Source organism: Camelus ferus, chromosome 4, assembly GCF_009834535.1.
Source record: "Camelus ferus isolate YT-003-E chromosome 4, BCGSAC_Cfer_1.0, whole genome shotgun sequence".
Classification (NCBI taxonomy): Eukaryota; Metazoa; Chordata; class Mammalia; order Artiodactyla; family Camelidae; genus Camelus; species Camelus ferus.
In genome coordinates, this window is record NC_045699.1 from 56,016,844 (window position 1) to 56,037,150 (window position 20,307).

Below are 20,307 nucleotides of genomic sequence, written 5' to 3' on the forward strand. Positions count from 1 at the left end.
CCCCCTGCATGGCTTAAGACAGAGTCTTGTCACACAATAGGCACTAAATATTTAACTTATTTTATAGCATATTATAAATGGCACAGCACTAAAATAGGAGGCTACATCAGGAATTAACTAATCCTATGAGATAACTGTGTCACAAAGCATATAAATGGAAGTGGAAGAGTCATTTCACCCTGAGAATCAGCATCTACTTCTTGAAATTTTCATAGACAGAAAAAAATACAAAATATTCAATAAAATGTTCAATGCTCTATTAGTTCATCAAATATTTACAGAGTACTGTTCTAAGCCTTGATAAATCAGCAGTGAAGGAAACAAAGACAACAGTCTCTGTTGTTGAGGGAAGACAGACGATAAATAAGCAAATAAATAACAATGTTTGGTAGAAAAAAAGTATTACACTTTAAAAATTAAAGGAAAAGGGTATAACCAAAAAATTGTGCTCTACCCTGGAAATTTGACACAACATTGTAAAATGACTATAACTCAATTAAAAAAAGTTTAAAAAAATTAAAGGGAAAGGGGGAAAGTGAATTGGAATGCAAGTTGGGAATGTGCAAGAGTGCTCAAGAGTACTCAATTCAGTCTTTCTGAATTGTTTTTGGAGAAGAGGAATAAACAAGAGTGGGAGAAGGTTTCCTGACAGATCCCTGGTTACCAAATGCTCTTACAATACAATACCTGTGGTGGGTAAGTAGACACCCCACAAAGGTTCATGGCCAGGGTTACTACAATGCATTTTGCTTTCCTCTGACATCCCATTTTTAATCTGGATCTTAATGAGTCAGAAATTTGTCCTTCTGCTTCTAAGAATAAAAACATAAGTACTCCATATGCTGGTAAGAATTTGCTATTATCAAATACTATGTATTTATGTCCTTAATAGGCAAATGGTCCTGCTTTTTAATTATCAGAAAGAATAATCAAGAATAACTATCCCAGAGCATAGGCAACAAAAGAAAAAATAGATAAATTCAACTACATCAAAATTAAAAACTTAACATTCATCAAAAGACTATCAACAGTGGGTGGGGTGGGGTGGTATACAGTTCAGTGATAGAGCACATGCCTAACATGCACAAGGTCCTGGGTTCAATTCCCAGTACCTCCATCAAATAAAAAATAAAAATAATAATAAAAAATAAGTAAACCTAATTAAATTACCCCCAAAAAAGAAACAAAATGACTATCAACAGACTTGAAAAGGCAACCAACAAAATAGGAGACAATGTCTGCAAATCATTTATCTGATAAGAGGTTAATATACAGAATACAAAAAACACTCCTACAAGTCAACAACAAAAACCCAATTTAAAAGACAGGCTAAAGATGTGAATAGACCTTTCTCCAATGAAGATAATCAAATAGCAATAAGCACATGAAAAGATGCTCAACATCACTAATCATTAGGGAAATCCAAATGAAAACTACAAGATACCATTTCACACCCATTAGGATAGCTACTATTTTAAAAAAAAAACAAACCAAACCAACCAACCGACCAACAAAAAAACAGAAAAGATTAAGTGTTGGGACGATGTGGAGGAAATGGACCCCTTGTGTACTGTTTGTTGGAATGTAAAATTGAGGAGCTGCTATGGAAAACAATATGGTGGTTCTTAAAAAAAATTAAAAATAGAATTATCATATGATCCAACAATTTCACTTCTGGGTGTATACCCACAAAAACTGAAAGCAGAAATTCAGGAAGTATGTGTATACTCATGTTCATAGCAGTACTATTTGCAATAGCCAAAAAAATGGAAGCAACCAAATTTTCCATCCACAGATAAATGGATAAACAAAATGTATTATGTACATAGAATGGAATATTATTTAGCCTTAAAAAGGAAATTCTGGCACGTGCTATAACATGGATGAACTCTGAAGACATTACGTTAAGTGACTAATGAACATAATGAAGATATTATGTTAAGCCAGTCACAAAAGGAAAATGATACATGCCTGCTTCTATGAGGAAGCTAGAGTAGACAAATTCATAGAGACAGGAAGTAGAATGGTGGCTGCCAGGAGATGAGGAAAGGACATATGAGGGAGTCACTAGTTAATGGGTACAGGAGTTTCAATGGGAAGATGAAAACATTTCTGGAGATATATAATGTTTGGTGATGATTGCAAATAATGTGAATCTACTTAATGCCACTGAAACTGTACAATTTTAAAAAGCTAAAATATATTTATGTATATTTTACCACCACACAAAATAAAACAAAATAACTATACTAAAGTCTAAATACTCATTTTTAGCAAGATACTCTTTAACATATGTAATTAGAGTCAGATACTTCTTATAAGAGATAAGATCATCATCAAGATTTGTGGAGCCAATCTGTCTCAGAAGGGCCTACCAGAAAATGCCATTCCTTAAAATCAGATAATCTGAGAGTTCTTTATTGAAATTAAAAATTTTTTCTAAGTGTGGTTAATTTCATTATGGTCATATTCCAGGGCTTAGAACTTTGAGACCTTAACCTCTCATTTAACTGTATTCTGAAAAACACTAGGGAAAATTTTTGTTTTTTTCTTCTAACGAAAAATTCAGTCTTGTAACAGGTTATTTCCTCAGTACACCCTCATGTCCTAGATAATATTCTTAAAGTTTATAAAAGAATACCAAATTTACTTTCTTCTCAGGTGTCTAAGAATATGGACTTTATGTTGTATCTTTCTTTAAGATATAGGTATAAGCATTCTTGGGAAAAGGTCATATATTTTCTTAATTTCTATCCTTGGTGATATTGTGGTGTTGTGCACAGACACAGATCAATCTATATATTATAAGTGCATCAACTGAGCAGTTTGTTTTCACTTGATAAAGGAGTAGTAATAGACTTTTTAAGGAAATATATAAAAGGAGATAAAATAACTGCCTAACCTCCCTCCTTTATACTGCAGCCACAGGTAGTGTTCTAAAATACAAGTCAGATTATATTTTTCCCTGCTTAAAACTCCTTACTATCTCCCTATTATCTACACAGTACAATCCAACCTCTTTGGTATACCATATACAATCTCTTCCTGGTGTACCTCTCCAACCTCATTTCCTGACACTTTTTGTATCACACTATTTATATCAACAATATGGAGCTGTCTACAGTATTTTTCCAAATACACCAAGTGGTTTCAGACTTCTATGCCTATATATGTGTCTTTTCCCTTTTCCTGTAACTTTGTGCATAATTTCTAATAAATGTTTGTCAATGTTTTTCAAAACTCAGCTCAGGGAGTAATGCCACCAGAAAATTCTCAACCTCCCCCAAATCTCAGTAGAGTTAATTCTCTTTCCCAAATACTATTATCCCCTTCTTGGCTGCATACAAATATTTATCTTGTTGTTTTACTTATACTGTACTATACATTCGTTTACATATCTGTCTCCTTTAACTAGACTGAAAGCTCCTTGAAGGTATATACCTTGTCTCAATCATTTCTATATCATTGAGTAAATTCCTGGCATATAAAAGGCACAAAGTAAATACTTACTATTAATTGACAACAAATACACTCTGAGACCTGATTGAAGAATTATGGCAATATGCAATTTTTAAAATGATAAACATTTTAATGTAAAATATCTCATTAATGAAGTAATAAGAACATACAATTTGCTCTAAACTTTGGGATTTTATACTATATTATGCTATAGAACCTAGTTAATTTCCACTTAACCTTCAGATTTTGTTAATTTTAGACTTTCATTTAACTCAAACAAAAATTGAAAGCATAGTCTCACTGACAGATGTGTTGAGCTGTGTGATTTCCATCTGACTATGCTAAGAGAATATACATTTACTCAACTGCTAACATGGATAGCTCTCTAGAGCCCCTTGGATTGTATTTACTAAGAGAATAGCTATGAAGGTCAATCTGATACTTTTGAATCAAGTAAGTGAGCACCAACATCAGGGAATTTAGGAATGCCTGAATTGTGGTTTTTAACATCTTTTCATAATACTAATTTTTAAACAGGTTTGGTCTCAAAAGATTGTTTAGGCAAGCTTAGTATGTAAAATTTAACATATATCTGTATTGATTACAAGGTCTTTGACTATTTTCCTAATATATTCATTTTGCTGTCGTAAATATAAACAAGCACATAGACTTCATTCTTGTTATCTCCTGGGCATTTTAATCTTTTCAGACTTTAAAATGGGACTAATAAAATACTGAAGATCAAATACTAGTAAAATTAATCTTCTTGGTGATGTTTACAAAGGCAGAACCTGCTAGAAACTGAAAATGTTCACTAGCATTCACTTGTAAAAAGCATACTTATATTAGAACTTTTTAAAATAGCAAGCACACTGGCCACAATTTGTTTATAATAGTTTTTGTAGCCAACAAAACAGTGACTTAAGAAACAATATTATTAGTTTTGAGTCTTTTACTTAATACCATAATAACTGGTTTTTGCAAGCTATTTATCTTTATTCTGCAGTTCAGAAAGATCAGTCCTTTGTCCTGAAGAGATTCAGCTACTGGACATTCATAAAATAACCCCCATATATAACAGAACTTAGAAGTAATGGATTCCACGAGAAACCTGTTTTAAATTACTCCTTCAGCACAGAAAGAAATTTTTTAGAATGCAGTGTTGACTTTATATAATGGATCAGTCAATGAATGCTTTCTTTATCTACAAACACTAAGTGATATCATCCAATCCAATGGCCTTAATTACCAACCGTATGCCGATGATCATCAATTCTCCAGCCCCAAATTTCTTATGCCCAATCCAGATTTACTTCCCAGCTGCCTCCCCAACATCTCCCACTTGGAGGTCTAACAGTTATTTCACATTCAACATGTCCCAACGCCTCATTCCTGCCCTCACTCCCACCCCTGCCCCAAATCCTTCTTCCCCTCAGTCTGTACTATTTTAGTATAAGACAGCTCTATTTTACCAGAGGGTCACATTCACAGTCTGGAAGACATTCTTGATTACTCTCTTTCTCCTCATAACCCACATCTACTCAACTCATCAGCAAATCATTCCAGATATATCCATAATCACCACTTCCAGTGCCCACATACCCACCTGGGTCATCACCATCTCTCATCTGGACTATGATAAAAGCCTTCGTTTATGCCTACAGTTTATTCTTAACATAACAAGAGTGATTCTGTTAAAACATAAATCTATCACTCTACTCAAAACCCTCCATGGCTTCCCATTTTACTCAGTGTAAATATTATAAAAGCTTTGCATCATTTAGCTCCTAACCCTTTCTCTAAGCCTATCATTCATGGCTTTCCTATTTTTTAAACCCCAATAACAGTCTTATTTATGATATTTGAACACATTAAGTACACTTCCATTTTGGGGACTTTGCACCTGCTGTTCTTTCTGACTGGATAATTATTCTACCACATTTACACAGAACTTACACCCTCACATCCTTCAAGCCTCTGCTCAAATGTCATCATTTTGGAAATATTTCCCCTAGCTTCCCTTATCTGAAAGAGCACCACTTCCATCTCAGTCACTCTTAATCCCCTCATTATGAACTAAAGGATAGGTATTTAGAGAGCAGTTTAGCTAATGTCTCTTCAGCAAAGCATATAAAGTAATCTGCTAATTAAAACATGTGCAACCAACTCCACACTTCACGTATTTCCCAATCACAATGTTTGTCACATTTTATGCTATTACTTATGAAATTATCTTATCCACAAGACCACAAAAGCAAGAATCAGTTTACTAGCATCTGATATGTACAACTGACATTTCTTGAAGGTATAAAATAGATACCATCTTCATCTCCATTATATAAATAAGAAAAAGACATAGAGGGAGTAAGTTACTTGCAAGGTTATAGAGGTAGTAAGCGCTGTAGAGCCAGGATTCAACCCAGCTCCAGACCCTGTACCCTTAATCATTATGCTATACTACACTTTAGCTGGCTAACGGGATAGAGTGCCAGGCGGAGGGGACTTAGTTAACATAATTAAAGATTCTCTGAGGAGGTGAATTTGAGCCGAAAATAGAATGATGTAGATTCAGCTAAGCGACCATCTCAGTAAAGAGTGTTCTAGATCTAGGAAATAGAAGACAGAAATGGACTGAGACAGGAATAAGTTGTGGGAAGGGGGAGAGGGTCAAAGGGCCAGAAAAGCCATGGTACTAAATAGCAGAAGAGTTAGGAAATGAGGCTAAAGAGATGGGGAGAAGTCTGAATACGGGGGCTGTAAGGGCCTTGGTAAGGAGTTTTGTTTCTTTCAGCAGCAGTGGGAAGGAGGATTAAACAAGGCTGAGAGTCCTACCCCAATGGTTACTGTTGAAGACTCTCAGAATGACTCCTCTTCACCTGAAGGACCCATCATCTTTTGGCAGAGAAACAAGGTTTGTTACTGGTCTCAGGAGAGAAGTGGAATGACAAGACGGGACCACATGACCTGGCTAACCTCACTGCTGACTGAGGGCAATGCTGAGCCACAGGTTCAAGATCAATTTTCCTAAAGCAGTAGAAGTTAGCAGCAGCTACAGTGCCGCAGCAGCAAAAGTAAAAAACACTGCTGATTGATCACTGGGTGTTCAACGCCACTTTGTGGGACAAACAGAAGCGAACAAAATCCACCAAAACAAAGAAGCCAATCACTTAAGTAACTGCTGAACCTTTTTGGGGATCAACAGTGGCTACGGGTATCACTGCTAAAGCCCTCCCTAGGACATGCTTCACAAATGCACATGGTTAGAAAATGGTATTCAGGAAACTATAAAAGGGAACATAGTAGGCAAAATAAATGGTACATTTTGATATTTACATGCATGGCATATGAACTATATTAGGAAATATATCTGAGCTCTATCACCAATCAGTACAGTGACTGTGGGAAAGTAACAACTTCCAAGGTTCCCCCATTCCCTTATTTGTAAAAGGTGAGGACAGGATGCATTTCAATTCTTAAACACATGTGTACACAGTTAATGATTCATGCCATTCTATATATAGAGGTATTAATATGAAAATAAGCAGATAATGTTTTAGTGTTTTAATATTTTAATACATGGGTTGACAAGTATAATGAAACGGAATACTGGAGTTCACACAGGATGCCTGAGTTCTAACTGGCTCTTCAATTACTCTTTACAATACTGAACTCATCAATTATCTTGGTTTTATTCACTATACAATTATATAACTAGGTGATCGATGTCCCAGTTTTAAAATTCTATATACTCACAGACAGCTATGATTTGGTACTCTGACTCTTATCAAGACAGTTTAGATATAGAAATGGGCAGTCTACGAAAGGTATGCTGAGCATCAGTCAGTATTTAACTTGGTATTTCCATGTTACATGTGAAGAGTTACTCATAACTTCCTTTTAGAGTTTTTAAAATAAAAACACTCAAATGTAGGAAGGAGTCAATAGAAATAAATTAGTTGTTTCCTATACTGATGTTATTTTCTCAGGAATAAATACTACCAGTGCTTTTTACAGGAGTATATGCTTTATTCATCTTCATGCTTATGTATTAAAAAAAAAGAATTTCTTATACATCTTTTCAAATCAAGTATTTAAGTTAGAAAAAGGAGGCTGCCAAAAAATTGTCTCTAACTGATACTATTTCCTGCATGAAACTGAAGATTTCTAAAAATTATTTAAATAAATACATTAACCCAAATCAACAACCTGAAAAATTAAAGATATAAAACATCAAAAGTTATAGAGGTTGCATTTGACTCTGCTTTCACAAGACTGTTTCTCCTTACCTGATGAAGAACTTCCAGAGTAACAGGATAAAAGAGGTTTTCAATAATTATTCGGAGCACAGGACTCTGCCCAGGTAGGACTGTGCCTTCATTGGTGGGAGCTCCAGGAAGCGCCAGATTTCCTGACTGGACAGCACTGACAGCCTGCAGTGCGGCTTGGGCTCTCTACATAACAATCCAAAATGAGAACTCTCCATTACATAGACACATGATATAATCCTTAAAATTAGCTGAGGCAAAGTAATATGAAGTAATATAGTTAAATAAAAATATACATATCTACTCTCTCTGGATGCATATATCCCAAATTTGTAATCAGTCAAGAATCAAGAGACTTGCTTTCTTATCATAATGACACAATATTTAAGAAAGGTGCTTAAATTTGCTTCAACAAATAGGGAAAAAGAACCCCCACATGGCCAAAAAAGAAGCTTGAATATGATTTTTATTTATTTTTAAATGACAATAGCAAAAAAATTCAGTGTAAAATACTAAAGATCACTTTAAAAATCACTCAAGTCCCTCTTCTTTCTTCTTCCCTGAACAATTGAGTTCTAGAGCCTATAAGTGGCCTATGATAGGTGTAAATACGGAGGAAGAGAGGAGCTGCAGTAGTTCAGAGTGGGGCAAAGGGGACATTTTGAGACGAAGGCATCCTGGCATGGAGCATCAGAACCTGAGCAATGTGAGGAGCACATCCCTGTGGTAGGTCTGCCTGGCAAGTGTAACCTGAGCCCAAACAAGGTGAGGAAGTTAACTGTGTGTGAGTGGCTCACTGCTGGCTGTCAGACCTGGGGAGCATGAGAAGGGTAAGAAAGTCATCCAGAGGAGAGCAGCCTAGCCAGAGTGTCAAAGCCCAGAAAGAGTCAAGAAGGGGTCCACGTGGTGTAGGAAGCCAACGCAGTAAAGACAGTCTGAGTAGGGTGAAAAGGAGATCAGTCCATGAGGGGCAGCCTGGCATGAGATGTTAGAGCCCAAGCAAGGTCAGGCAGACAAGTTCCCAAATATCATGCTCCACTGAAAGGAATCAGGATATGCTCTAAAAACTGTCTAGTTCTATAGCTAGAGCAAGAAAAGCATAGATGAATGTATAACTTTTTTTTGTTCTTTTGGGGTTATGTTGTTGTTGTTTTGTACCAGAATGCAAAGAAGTGTTCAGAGAATGATGGGAACATGCCAAAAGGACACAGAAGACAGCTTGAAGGGGCTCCCACTGGCCAAATATAAGACAATTTGAGAACCAAAATAATGACTGTAATGAATAAAAACCCATCAGGTAAAATGGGAAACCTTAAGTCCATATGTTGATATAAATTAACTGCTGATAAGGAACAGCATATTTACACTGTCTTATAGTAACTTTCTCCCAAATACTTTTCTTCTCCCCTTTGTAAGTCATAACTCTTACAGTGGAGAAGCTAGGCAAACACCATCATATCAAGTGATCGAAGAGCCCACCATTACTAATGCAAAAATTGAAATTATGTGCCACATGATATGATGCAATGAGAAAAAACGAGCATTACTTCTGTGATGTTCCTGTCAAAGCTACATACACTGAATCTAATCACAAGGAAACATCAGAAAAACTCAAACTGAGAGATATCCTAAAAGATAAGTTGCCTATAATTTTCAAAAGTGTCAAGGTTACAAAAGTCAAAGAAAAACTGAGTAACTGTTTCAGATTAAAGACTAGAAAATGTGACTTCTAAATGGAACATGTGATCATGAATAATGTTTGTTTTGCTAAAGCAAACATCATTGGGACAACTGGCAAAACTTGAATGGGGACTGAAGATTGGAGGGAAGTAATGTATCAATGTTAATTTCCTGATTTTGATCACTGTACTCTGGTTGTGTAGAAGAATGTCCTTGCTCAAAGGACATGCACACTAAGATTTTGGTCAATGAAGTAAGACTACATTAACAATTTATTCCCAAATGCCTCAAAAAAAAATTAAGAATTCTTTATATTGTATCTACCATTCTTTAAAAATTTTGTGACTGTCTCAAAATTTAAAATACTTAAAAAATTAAGTAGGTGAAAGAAGGGAAAACTGAAGGGGGAAAAAGCATGATTAATGACTATTAAAATGAAATGCAACTTTTCATTAGTCATTTGTTTCATACTTATAATTCTTAAGAACAGTGATAATTAGTAAAACATTTATGCCACAAAATGAAAAAATCCTATCACTTTAATGCAGCTTCTTTCATTTTTAAATATTGTATTCACTTGTAGTTCTAAAGATCACAGTACTTTGTGTGCTATTTTATATTAAAATTTGTTTTGTTTCTGTAATTTTACTTTTTAGTTTACTATTTATTATACCACCTCTCCAGTATTAGATGAGTAGCTTTCCAATATTTTTGCATGATAAATAACATTAAAATAAATATCTTTCTGAAAACTAGCAATCTTTTACTTTCTGTATGCTTAACAGTTGAACAACTTCCACTTTTATACTTACATCAAATCTTTTTTTATACCTTTTAATAGCATTTTTATGCTATACACAGATTTTTATGTATCAGGTAATGCATAAACTGCCAAATAATCCGTTTCCAAATCATCATCATTATCTTTGAGAACAATATATGAATTATTTGTTTATGTCATTAGCTTTTAAAACTATGCTCTCATAAAGCCAGGTGTGTGGAATACTGAGCAACTCAGTCCTGCTTCAAACATGGCGGTTTATTTACTTTACACTGGGCTCCCCAGTTAAGATTTTATTTGGACAAAAAGGGTTGTACTGCTTTCAAGTTTGAAGACTGGTTCACACTTCCACTTTGAGCCTTTCATTAGGCAAGGGTGAGGCTGGGAGGTCATTCAAAAAAGACCCAGAATTGACACAGGTGTTAGAATTAGCAGATAAGAACATTAGTTATTATAATTGTATGGCACACACACATACACATACACACAGAGGAAAGGTTAAGTAGAGACATGGAAGATAAACAGTGCTGTCCAACAGAATTTCCTGTGATAATGGAAATATTCAGTATCTACAGTATTCAGTATGATAGCCACTAGCCACAAGTGGCTAGTGGGCACTCAAAATGTACCAAATGCAACTGAGAAACTGAATTTTTTAACTTATTTAAATTTAGCCACATGTAGCCAGCAGCTACTATATTAGACATCACAAGCCTAGACTGTCTAGGGAAAAACGTCATCATAGTGAGGCTCTCAATGGAATGATGGTTCCTTTCCTTTTTAGATTAGGATGATTAAGTCTTATCAAAACCAAGCCTGCACATTCAAAAGTAAACTTAACCTCACTGACTTTACTTCACTACCCCCATCAATCATTCTATCAATCCTTCTTATTAAACAACTCTGCACATATGCTCACTGCTGCTGCTGTCGCTGTTACTACTGTTGTCGTTGCTGTTCCTCTCCCTTCACTCCTTCCTCTTTGGTACAAGGGATACCACAGTGGAGAAACATGAGAAGCCATGGTATATATTGTCCCAATTATTCCAGACTTGTCAATATTCTCTAGTACTTCATGGAGCATCAAGTACAAGGATCTCTGTGTAGCAGGCATACAAGAAAGGCTTTTGACAATAAAAATCTCAGAAAAAGATTGATTTATTTAATAAGTAACATCGAAAAGTCTGAGGAAAAACAATATCTTCTTAATATGAAGAGATTTCAGATACACAGAAGACATTTTCTGTGTATCTAATGCTAAAATTATGACACAGAGAATTCTTATTATGGGAGGTAATTTTTAAATGTTTCAGCAACATTTCAAATCTGAAACGTTTACATTAACTATTAGTAGAGGGACTAGCAGTAGTATGTTCAGAAAACCAACAAATATTTTTTCGACATGGGGGAGGTAAACACACTCCATGTAAAATTTAAACATGCCTGGATAATGTGGAGAAGCCATTTCTAAAATTGAGATGGAAATGAATATACAATAAAATGCACAGATTTTAAGTGTTCAGTTTGACGATCTTTAGGGAAATCTTAAAGAAAAGTTCTTCCATAGTCACCTCTTTGCAGATTTATAAACTTCCATCTACAAGGTCAAGAAAAAGTGCCCATACAAAAATGACTACTTTTAATACAACCATTTCTCAAACGCTGTATCTCAAAATATGATCTAAATTATTTAGCTATAATTTTAGTTTAAATCAAGGGACAGAAATACTTGATATTCACCCGACTCTCTGGAAAGTATGTCCATAAGCTGGAAAATAAGTTATGTGCATGTTTTCGGACATTCAGTTATTCAGAGAGGAAAAGAGAATAAAACAGTAATTTATCAGCTTCCTGGGGCTGCCTGAATAAGAAGACATCTGGTACAGTTTACATATACAGATATATATATATTTAGGACTTTGAATTTTTAAAAATGATGACTTTCTCAAACATCAATGCAAAAAATTGGACAAAAGTAACAAAATGGAAAGGGTACTGGGAAGAAATCAAGGCTATCTAAGAATAAACTAGGTCATTTGGGCTGGCTTTGGTTGCCAAGCAACTGGGATTTCTTACAGTTTCCTTTTAGAATAATCCAGTGTTTTAAGAGTTTTATTAAATTGTTTATTTCTTCTTCAAGAATTACACTAACATATTTAGGAATCACACTAATGAGGAAACTGCATGACTTACATAAAGGAAATTAAACGCTCTACTGAAAGACAGAAAATATATTAATTATCTTCAAATTAATCTATAAAATCAACACAATTCCAATTGAGTTTTTTGGGGTTAGGAGTTACCAAAATAATTCTAATGTATCTGGAAAAATAAACAAAATATAGTAACCATTTTTCTAAAAAGACAGAGTAAAGAATAGGGCTTTGCCCTTCAATATATTAGGCACAGAGACACTGAAACAGGAACGGAACAGAATGGAATCCAAAAGGTAGTCCAGACTAGACATGAAATTCATATCATGTGAGCAACACACACATATGGGTAGACGGGGATCATGTAAGCAGAATGTGTAGTCATGTCTAACAAGTGAATATATGCATGTTGTAAGTAGGCATAGCATGTGTTTGGAAAACTAGAACATGACAAAGAACAAGTTTCACATGAGTGGATAATAAATGGGTTATTCAAAAAACAAGAGAAATTGGTCACTGGGATTAAAAAAAAGACCAAAGCCCTATTCTCACTCATCATCCTGAAAATATTCTTAAAAAAACAAAGATTTAAATATTAAAGACAACCAACACATGAATGTATGGTAAGAAAACATAGGAAAAAAATTTTTATTTAAATCTTGTTAGGCTTCTAGGAGTATGGTACCCAAGTCAGAAACCATAATACAACTTAAGAGATTTGATTACTAAAATAAAAGTATTTTAAAAACTGCATTAGTAGGCAAAACTCAGAGACAAAGAAAGTAGAATGGTGGGTGCTAGGGTGGAGGTAAGGGAAATGGGGAGTTAATGTTTAATGGGTATGAAGTTTCAGTCTGGGAAAATGCAAAGTTCTGGAGATGGATGGTAGTGATTGGTTGCACAATGTGAATGTACTTAATGCCACTGAACTGTACACTTACAAATAGTTAAGATGAGCAGCACTATTTACAATAGCCAAGACATGGAAACAACCCAAATGTCCATCAACAGATGACTGGGTAAAGAAGACGTACACACACACGCAGAGGAATACTACTCAGCCATTAAAAAAGAATAAACTAATGCCATTTGGAGCAACATGGATGGACTTGGAGATCATCATTCTAAGCGAAATAAGCCAGAAAGAGAAAGAAAAATGCCATATGATATTGCTTATATGTAGAATCTAAAAAAAAGGACACAAATGGACTTATCTACAAAACAGACTCACAGACATAGAGAACAAACTTATGGTTACCAGGGGGTAAAGGGAGTAGGAAAAAATAAACTTGGCATTTGAAAACGGCACCTCCTGGGGAGTGATGGAAATGTTAGCTATCTTGATTGTGCTGGTGGTTTCACTGGTGCATATAGCTACCAAAATTCATCAAATTGTATATTTGAAATATGCATAGCTTATTGTACAGGAACCACGCCATAATAAAGGTGTTAAAAAAACAGTTAAAATGGTAAGTTTTATGTTATATATACATATTTACCACAACTTTAAAAATGGGGGAAAAACTGTATTAACAGAAATTAGTATAAATACTTCACAAGTTATTAAATAAAAGTAAGTAAACAATAAGATATAATCTGTCATCTATTATATTAACAAAAATGAACAGGAAAACTGCTTGCTCATGTTACCAGTGGCACCTTTAATCAGCAAATAATCTTTACAGAAAGCAATCATGCAACATATATCAAAACACAAAACATTTATGTTCTTAGTCCTAGTAATTTTGTTGTCATAAACATAAATTAATAAGACAATGCTGCAAGTGTGCCGAGATATATAAGAATGCTTTTATAGTACTGTCTGTAAAAGCATAAAATTGCAAACCATCTGCATATCTATTAACAAGAAACTGGATAAATTATTGTGGGGCCAACTGGTGTCCTTCAAAGTCCAATGACCCCCACTTCTGGGCTCTCAGATGTCTGCCTGCAATCCCTCAAAAGATAAAGTACATTCTTTACTGGGAGTGTTTGCCCTAACAAACTAATACCCCTTAGGTAATGCCTAATCTCACAATAGCTCAGGCTGGTTTGTTTCAGCCCACGTCTTCACCTTGACAGAGTCATAAATCCCACTGTCCTACACTTCTTACTTCACCTCCAACCAATCAAAAACGTGCACAAAAACAAAACAAAACTTGTGCACAAGGCAATCATACACCTTGTGACCTCTCGGTACCTGATGTAACCCTCCCTAATAAAAGACCTCAGCAACCAACCCTCAGGGCTCACATAGGCACCTCTGTGGCCCACTGTTGTCTATGGGGGCTTACCTATTAAACTCCTTGATCTCTGGTAAATTCTTTTACCACCCATGCACCAGCCCACTGGATCCCATGACAATTATGGCTGACCTTCTGAAGGGAGTATTACTTAATCATTAAAAAATTATAAAGTAATTCTAAATTTGCTGTCATGAAACATCCATGACATACTGTAGATAAAAGATAACAGCTTTCAAAACAGGATTCCATCGGTATAAAATTATATACATAGACAATAATAACACCTGAATGGAAAGGGGTACACACTAAAATGTTAGCAAAATGTTAGTTAATTAGTTATATCTGGGTAACCGGACTTTTTTTTCTGGAATGTTTAAATGTTTTACCATTAGCATGTATCCTATTTATAATTCAGGAAGCAATTTTTCACTTAGAAAGTTTTATTCTATTTTAAAGTATCTAATATTTTATTTACTCTTAGGTTTACATACTTTATTATATGCCATAAAAATCTCTTAAAACAAGTTAAAGATTATTTGCAGGAAATGTCACTGTTTTTAAAAATGTGGAAAACTATAATTTAAATTTAGCAGATTGCATTATAATGACTCTCAACATTGAATCAAAGAGCTGAAGGAGTTCTTTTGCCTAGAGCAAGAGTACAGGGGCCAAAAAATGCTCTTTAACATAATAAAAACCTCTTTCTTAAAATATACTTGCTTTGTGGACAAATTTTTCCTACCCTATAGTAATTTCAAATGACTGTTTTAAAAATCAACCTGGAGAGACACAAAAGTTTTAATATGAGCTGTATCAAAATAAAAACTGGAAAATAAGGTAAGAAACGTTCAAATTTTACGTTCCACATTCATCTTGGAGAGTCAAAAATCATTTAATGAACATATCTAAACATATTCTTATTAACATCTTAAGTTCAGTTACTTAACATCACAATAGAAACATCACTCAACTTCTTAATGCTTTTGTTATATATTCTGTAAAAAGAAAAAAGTGACTTCTATAATTCCTTTAAGATCTGAGATTTTGAAGGGAGACATTTAACAATGCAAGTCTTGTGAAAACAGTTTGAATAGAATACTAAATACCTGCCATTTCTAACACTATTACTTTCAAACATATTTCTAAATGGCACGGCTTTCTTATTCTTAAGTCTTTGGGTAAGAATTTACATACACAATCTTTATTAATAGAGTATCCTAAGATGAAGAAAAACGTATGATTTCCCCCTTCAGAAAAACAGAAAATTAAATTTATTATACCATGTGTTCTCATAACTGTTTCCAAAAATACCTTTAATACTTACAGCTTGATTAGGTAGATTGTCAGTCTTAAGTTCTCTGTGATTGGAATACTGAATAAAAACAGGCTGACTTCGAAGGTGAGGAGTAACAGGAGTGTAATAATTCACCATAGTAACAGCAGCTTCCTCAGAAGCCATTTCTAAGAAAGCCTGCAATAAACACAAGAAAGTAAAGTGAAAGCACCTGTTTTTGAAAGGCAGCAAACTATTCTGTCATTCTAGCTTGCTCTAAACTCATGCATTCGCAACAGAAATTATATCGCCCCCATAGGGATGAAAAGACTTTAGTTTCAAAGTATATCTTTGATATTAATTGAAAATATTTTTGAAAAAAGTTGGGTTCAATAAAGGATTTTGGGTTGGGAAATTGCCCGTTGATTAAATGGTTTTATGTGGTTTTTGGTTTTCTTATTTCTGTTTCTCCTAAAACCTGTAAGTAATTAAAAAGGCAAAAATAAATGTACACATCACTACTGTAAATGGATGCTTTCAGGTGTTGAGATTTAATAGTTTCTTCCTAAAAAATTCTCAGACATGAGGCATATTGATTTGCTCTCCTTTACCTTTTTATGAAACAGCTATTTGTGAATATAATTAGAGCAATCATGTGTAAAGCCTCTGGAAGAACTTCCTACGTTAAGTCAATATTGATTTGAGTAATTCAAGTAACCATTCTTGGATACCTGTAATCATTGTACTAATCTTAGCTACCTGAAGAATAACCCAAGAAGAACTGAGATGGAAGAAGCTCCTTGGTATTTATGTCTTCTTCTTTATATTCTGTCAGGACTCCTGTAACTTCTGAGACTGGAATTGGATACTTACAGAGCTTTAAGGTGGCAGGTTTTACCACCCTATCTTAATGGTTAAGAAGATAAAGTACAAACATATACTAACTGTTCTGAGCACTCAGAACTATCTGTAAGAATATCTCAAATTTAAAATGCAGAAAGAACCCCAGATCCAAATCAATGCAAATTTCTAGTGAAGACAATTCAATTCTTTTTACCACAAAAGAGCATTTAACTAGTAAGCATGTAGTAACCACTTCACATTATGTATAAAACATTTAAAATTTATTTATGAAATATATTTATTACTAACAAAATTTATTAAACAGAGGAAATGGCAAATAGCTATAAATCAAACTATTTCTTCATTTATAGTTACCTTACTTGTCAAGTGTTTCCATTTGGCAAATATTCCAGTAAAGGAATATTAACTTGACAAATGTTAAATATGATGCTTAACTGTAACAATAAAATGTCACAACTGAATCAATTAAATGCTTTAACTAACAATTTTCTATGAAGTAGTCATATTAGCCACAATACAGTGGGTCACATATCATTAACTGATCCACAATAAATGAAATTCCACCGTCTTTGAGGAATAAAACAGACTTCAAGACATTTACAGTATCTAAAAGTTGTAACTGTCCACGACACACTTTAAAGCCGGTATCCAATTGTATCAGTAGTATACTTTTCTTAAGTTTTCTGAGAAGTAGATAAAAATGATCATGGTTAATAAAAATAGCTGTGGCAATACTTCCTATCTATCTGGCTTTTAATCATCTTTTCAACAAAAAAACTGCAAACTCTTCTAACAATATTCACTATATGGGGAGAGTCTCTTTCTACAAACTCTTTACTAGGTGTTAAGAATTCCCACGTCTAACATCAGTCACACAGAGGAAAGGTTAAACAATGTCTTTGGAATACGTGATCCTTGTCAGAGGAAATTTTTCTTAAATACATATATGACCTAAAAATTCATATGGAAAAATATATTTTTTCACATGGAGTCCATTAAAAGAATTATGTTTTGCCAAAGTATCTAGTCAAATGGATCAAGTTTTATAATGTAAGGTGGAGAGAAAACCAAGTCACTACCCACAGAAAGGCTGATGAAAATAACCCCTACTCTGCCTTCAACACCACCTCCAAGAACCATGGGAAAGATTACGCCTACAAGCACTGCTAGTGACTCACAGCAGAATCTCTTGCTGAAGTATATTACTAACAAGGTGTTTTCTAAACAGGATTTATGATCAAGGTAAGCAATTAACAGTACAGATAAATATAAACTACAGCCAATAGAAGAGACAAAGGAAAGTTATGACATTCTGCTGCCTCTCAGAGCTATCTCACATAATTTATAGGATATACTATATGAAACATGATAATGTATATAACACGTAACTGTTAAGACACTTCACAGCCATTAGACATGGCCATGCTGACTCTTTTCAAACTGTGCAAACAATACTCTTTTCAGTAGTGGCAACTATGACAAAATAAAGATCTAAGTGCATGTACTATCTGCAAAAGATGTTAAGATAAATGTGTAAACATAACTAGGACATGTTATTTAACTTCTCCAGTTCTTAATAACCGCATCTGCACTAAATCGGGGTGTTAAGTAGTTTACTAAAAACAGGAGTCTGAATCAGACATCATCATCCAGTCTCTTTCACGATATATTTATAATGTTTCTTAAACCTATTTATGAAAAGTACAAGAAACATAGTGACTCAACACAATGTACTGAAGAAAGTCTAAGGCCTAGATTTGTGGTCCTCTTTTTTTCAGCAATGCTGAGTGTAAAAATTTTCAGGACAACCGAAAACAAGGAAAGAACTGAAGAATTCATCCCACTGAGGTCAGAATTGAAACAAGAAAGGACACCATTATTCAAACCAATATGACAAGTATTATTTTTTTGTCATGGTCACCACAAACACAAGTTTCCTTACTCATCTTAAGAAAAACTGATTAAATTCTGAAATGAAGAACCTCTTACAAACTCTTCCAAATTATTAAAGAAGCTACATATTAATTCTACAACTATAATATACTAAACATTTAAAAATAGATTTTAGAAAACATAAAAGTTCTTTAATTTGCCAAATGAGGTAAGGCTTATATCCTCCCCTTCTCTGTCAGGGTCTTTTTATAATCATAAGATATTTTCATTAACCATTTTGTAATTAACAATATAAAATATGTTTGTTAACAAGTCAATGAATACGAGATAATCCTGTATTAAAATTTGTTGTTTTTTGTCATTAAAAAAATTCTATTTTAAAAACCACTTTATATAAATAGAATGAAATTTAGAAAATATAGAAAAGTTCAAGGAAATAAAAATCACTTTTAACACTAACACCCAGAGATAATCACTGTGGATTAATCTTTAAAAATTACGTACCTGGCTTTTTCCTTTCAACATCAAAAGATTAGTTACTTTGCCAAATGGTAGACCTAATGATATGACCTCTGCTTCAGTGACATCACTTGGAATTTTGCGAAGATGGAGAACACGGGAAGGTGAACAGGGAGGTCTATCTCCTTTAAACTTCTTGTTGTCATTCCCATTAGCTAAAAAATACAAGATTTTAAAACAATTATTAAAACCAATTTGGGTTGACATACTATATTAACCATATTATCACATTTGATCTTCCAAGAGTTTCAGGTTTTGAAATTCAAGGAATTATGGGTCTGACAGGGGGAGAGTACAAGACAGTGGGAAACAAATCCATCCACCTTCCAATGAATGGGTTTTTCGTTTTTCATTGTATTTTCTTTTTTAAAAATTGAAGTCCGATTTTTTAAAAAACATACATCCATGGTTAATTGATTTGAGACACACACACACACACATGCACACACAAACACATACATACAAATACACGCACATGAAGGTACTGGGGACTGAACACAGGACCTCGTGCATGCCAAGTGTGTGCTTCTACCACTGGGCTACCCCTCCGCACTGAAGTCCAATTTTTAACTTCAATTAAAAGTGCTGGGTAAATGAACTACATACTTAAGAGTTTTCTAAAACCTCTAAATATTTAACTATTTGTTGTGCATAGAGAAAAGTATTTATAATATCTTAAATATATTTTAAACATATTTTTCTAATTTATCCTATTACTAAATAAATAAGAATAATAACTTTTATGAAAGACTATAATAAAATTTTGTATTTATTACACCCTAAGAGGATTTGGATTTGAGCTGTATGTTTATGAAAATTAAGTTTATTTCCTAGATGCCGTGTAATTTTTACCAATCTATTTTTAGAAGTATTTTTAAAAGCTAAACTGTGGTTTCCTAGGATAATCTTATTCCTTATGATATAATAGGTAGTTCTTACCACAGACATCATCATCTTGCTGGAAATGAACATCTTTAGCCCCACTCAGACCCACTGAATCCGAAACAATCCAGAAACCTGTGTTTTAATAAGCTCTCCAGATGATTCTGAAGCAACCTAAAGTTTGAGAACCACTGCTATAAAACAAAGAAATCCATTATCCCAGTTTATAGCCAATTTTATTTAAAGTCTATATTTAAACAATGACAATAACTAGAACTGACAAGCCTGTAAT

The 20,307-nt window shown here is 34.0% G+C and overlaps 1 protein-coding gene across 6 annotated transcripts in view; it reads right to left on the minus strand.

Annotated features, from left to right (window-relative positions):
• The window catches only part of PTBP3 (polypyrimidine tract binding protein 3), an 89,161-nt gene that overhangs the window by 27,178 nt on the left and 41,676 nt on the right, over positions 1 to 20,307 (minus strand). For 5 of the 6 annotated variants that reach the window (XM_032478201.1, XM_032478199.1, XM_032478200.1 and 2 more), the window contains 3 exons: positions 19,119 to 19,288; positions 15,909 to 16,055; positions 7,746 to 7,910 (listed from right to left, as the gene is read on the minus strand). In XM_032478201.1, the coding sequence (XP_032334092.1) occupies positions 7,746 to 7,910; positions 15,909 to 16,055; positions 19,119 to 19,288 (482 nt within the window). Of the gene's footprint in view, positions 1 to 7,745; positions 7,911 to 15,908; positions 16,056 to 19,118; positions 19,289 to 20,072; positions 20,197 to 20,307 lie in introns of those variants that run through there. The other variant, XM_032478202.1, reaches the window with a different exon arrangement.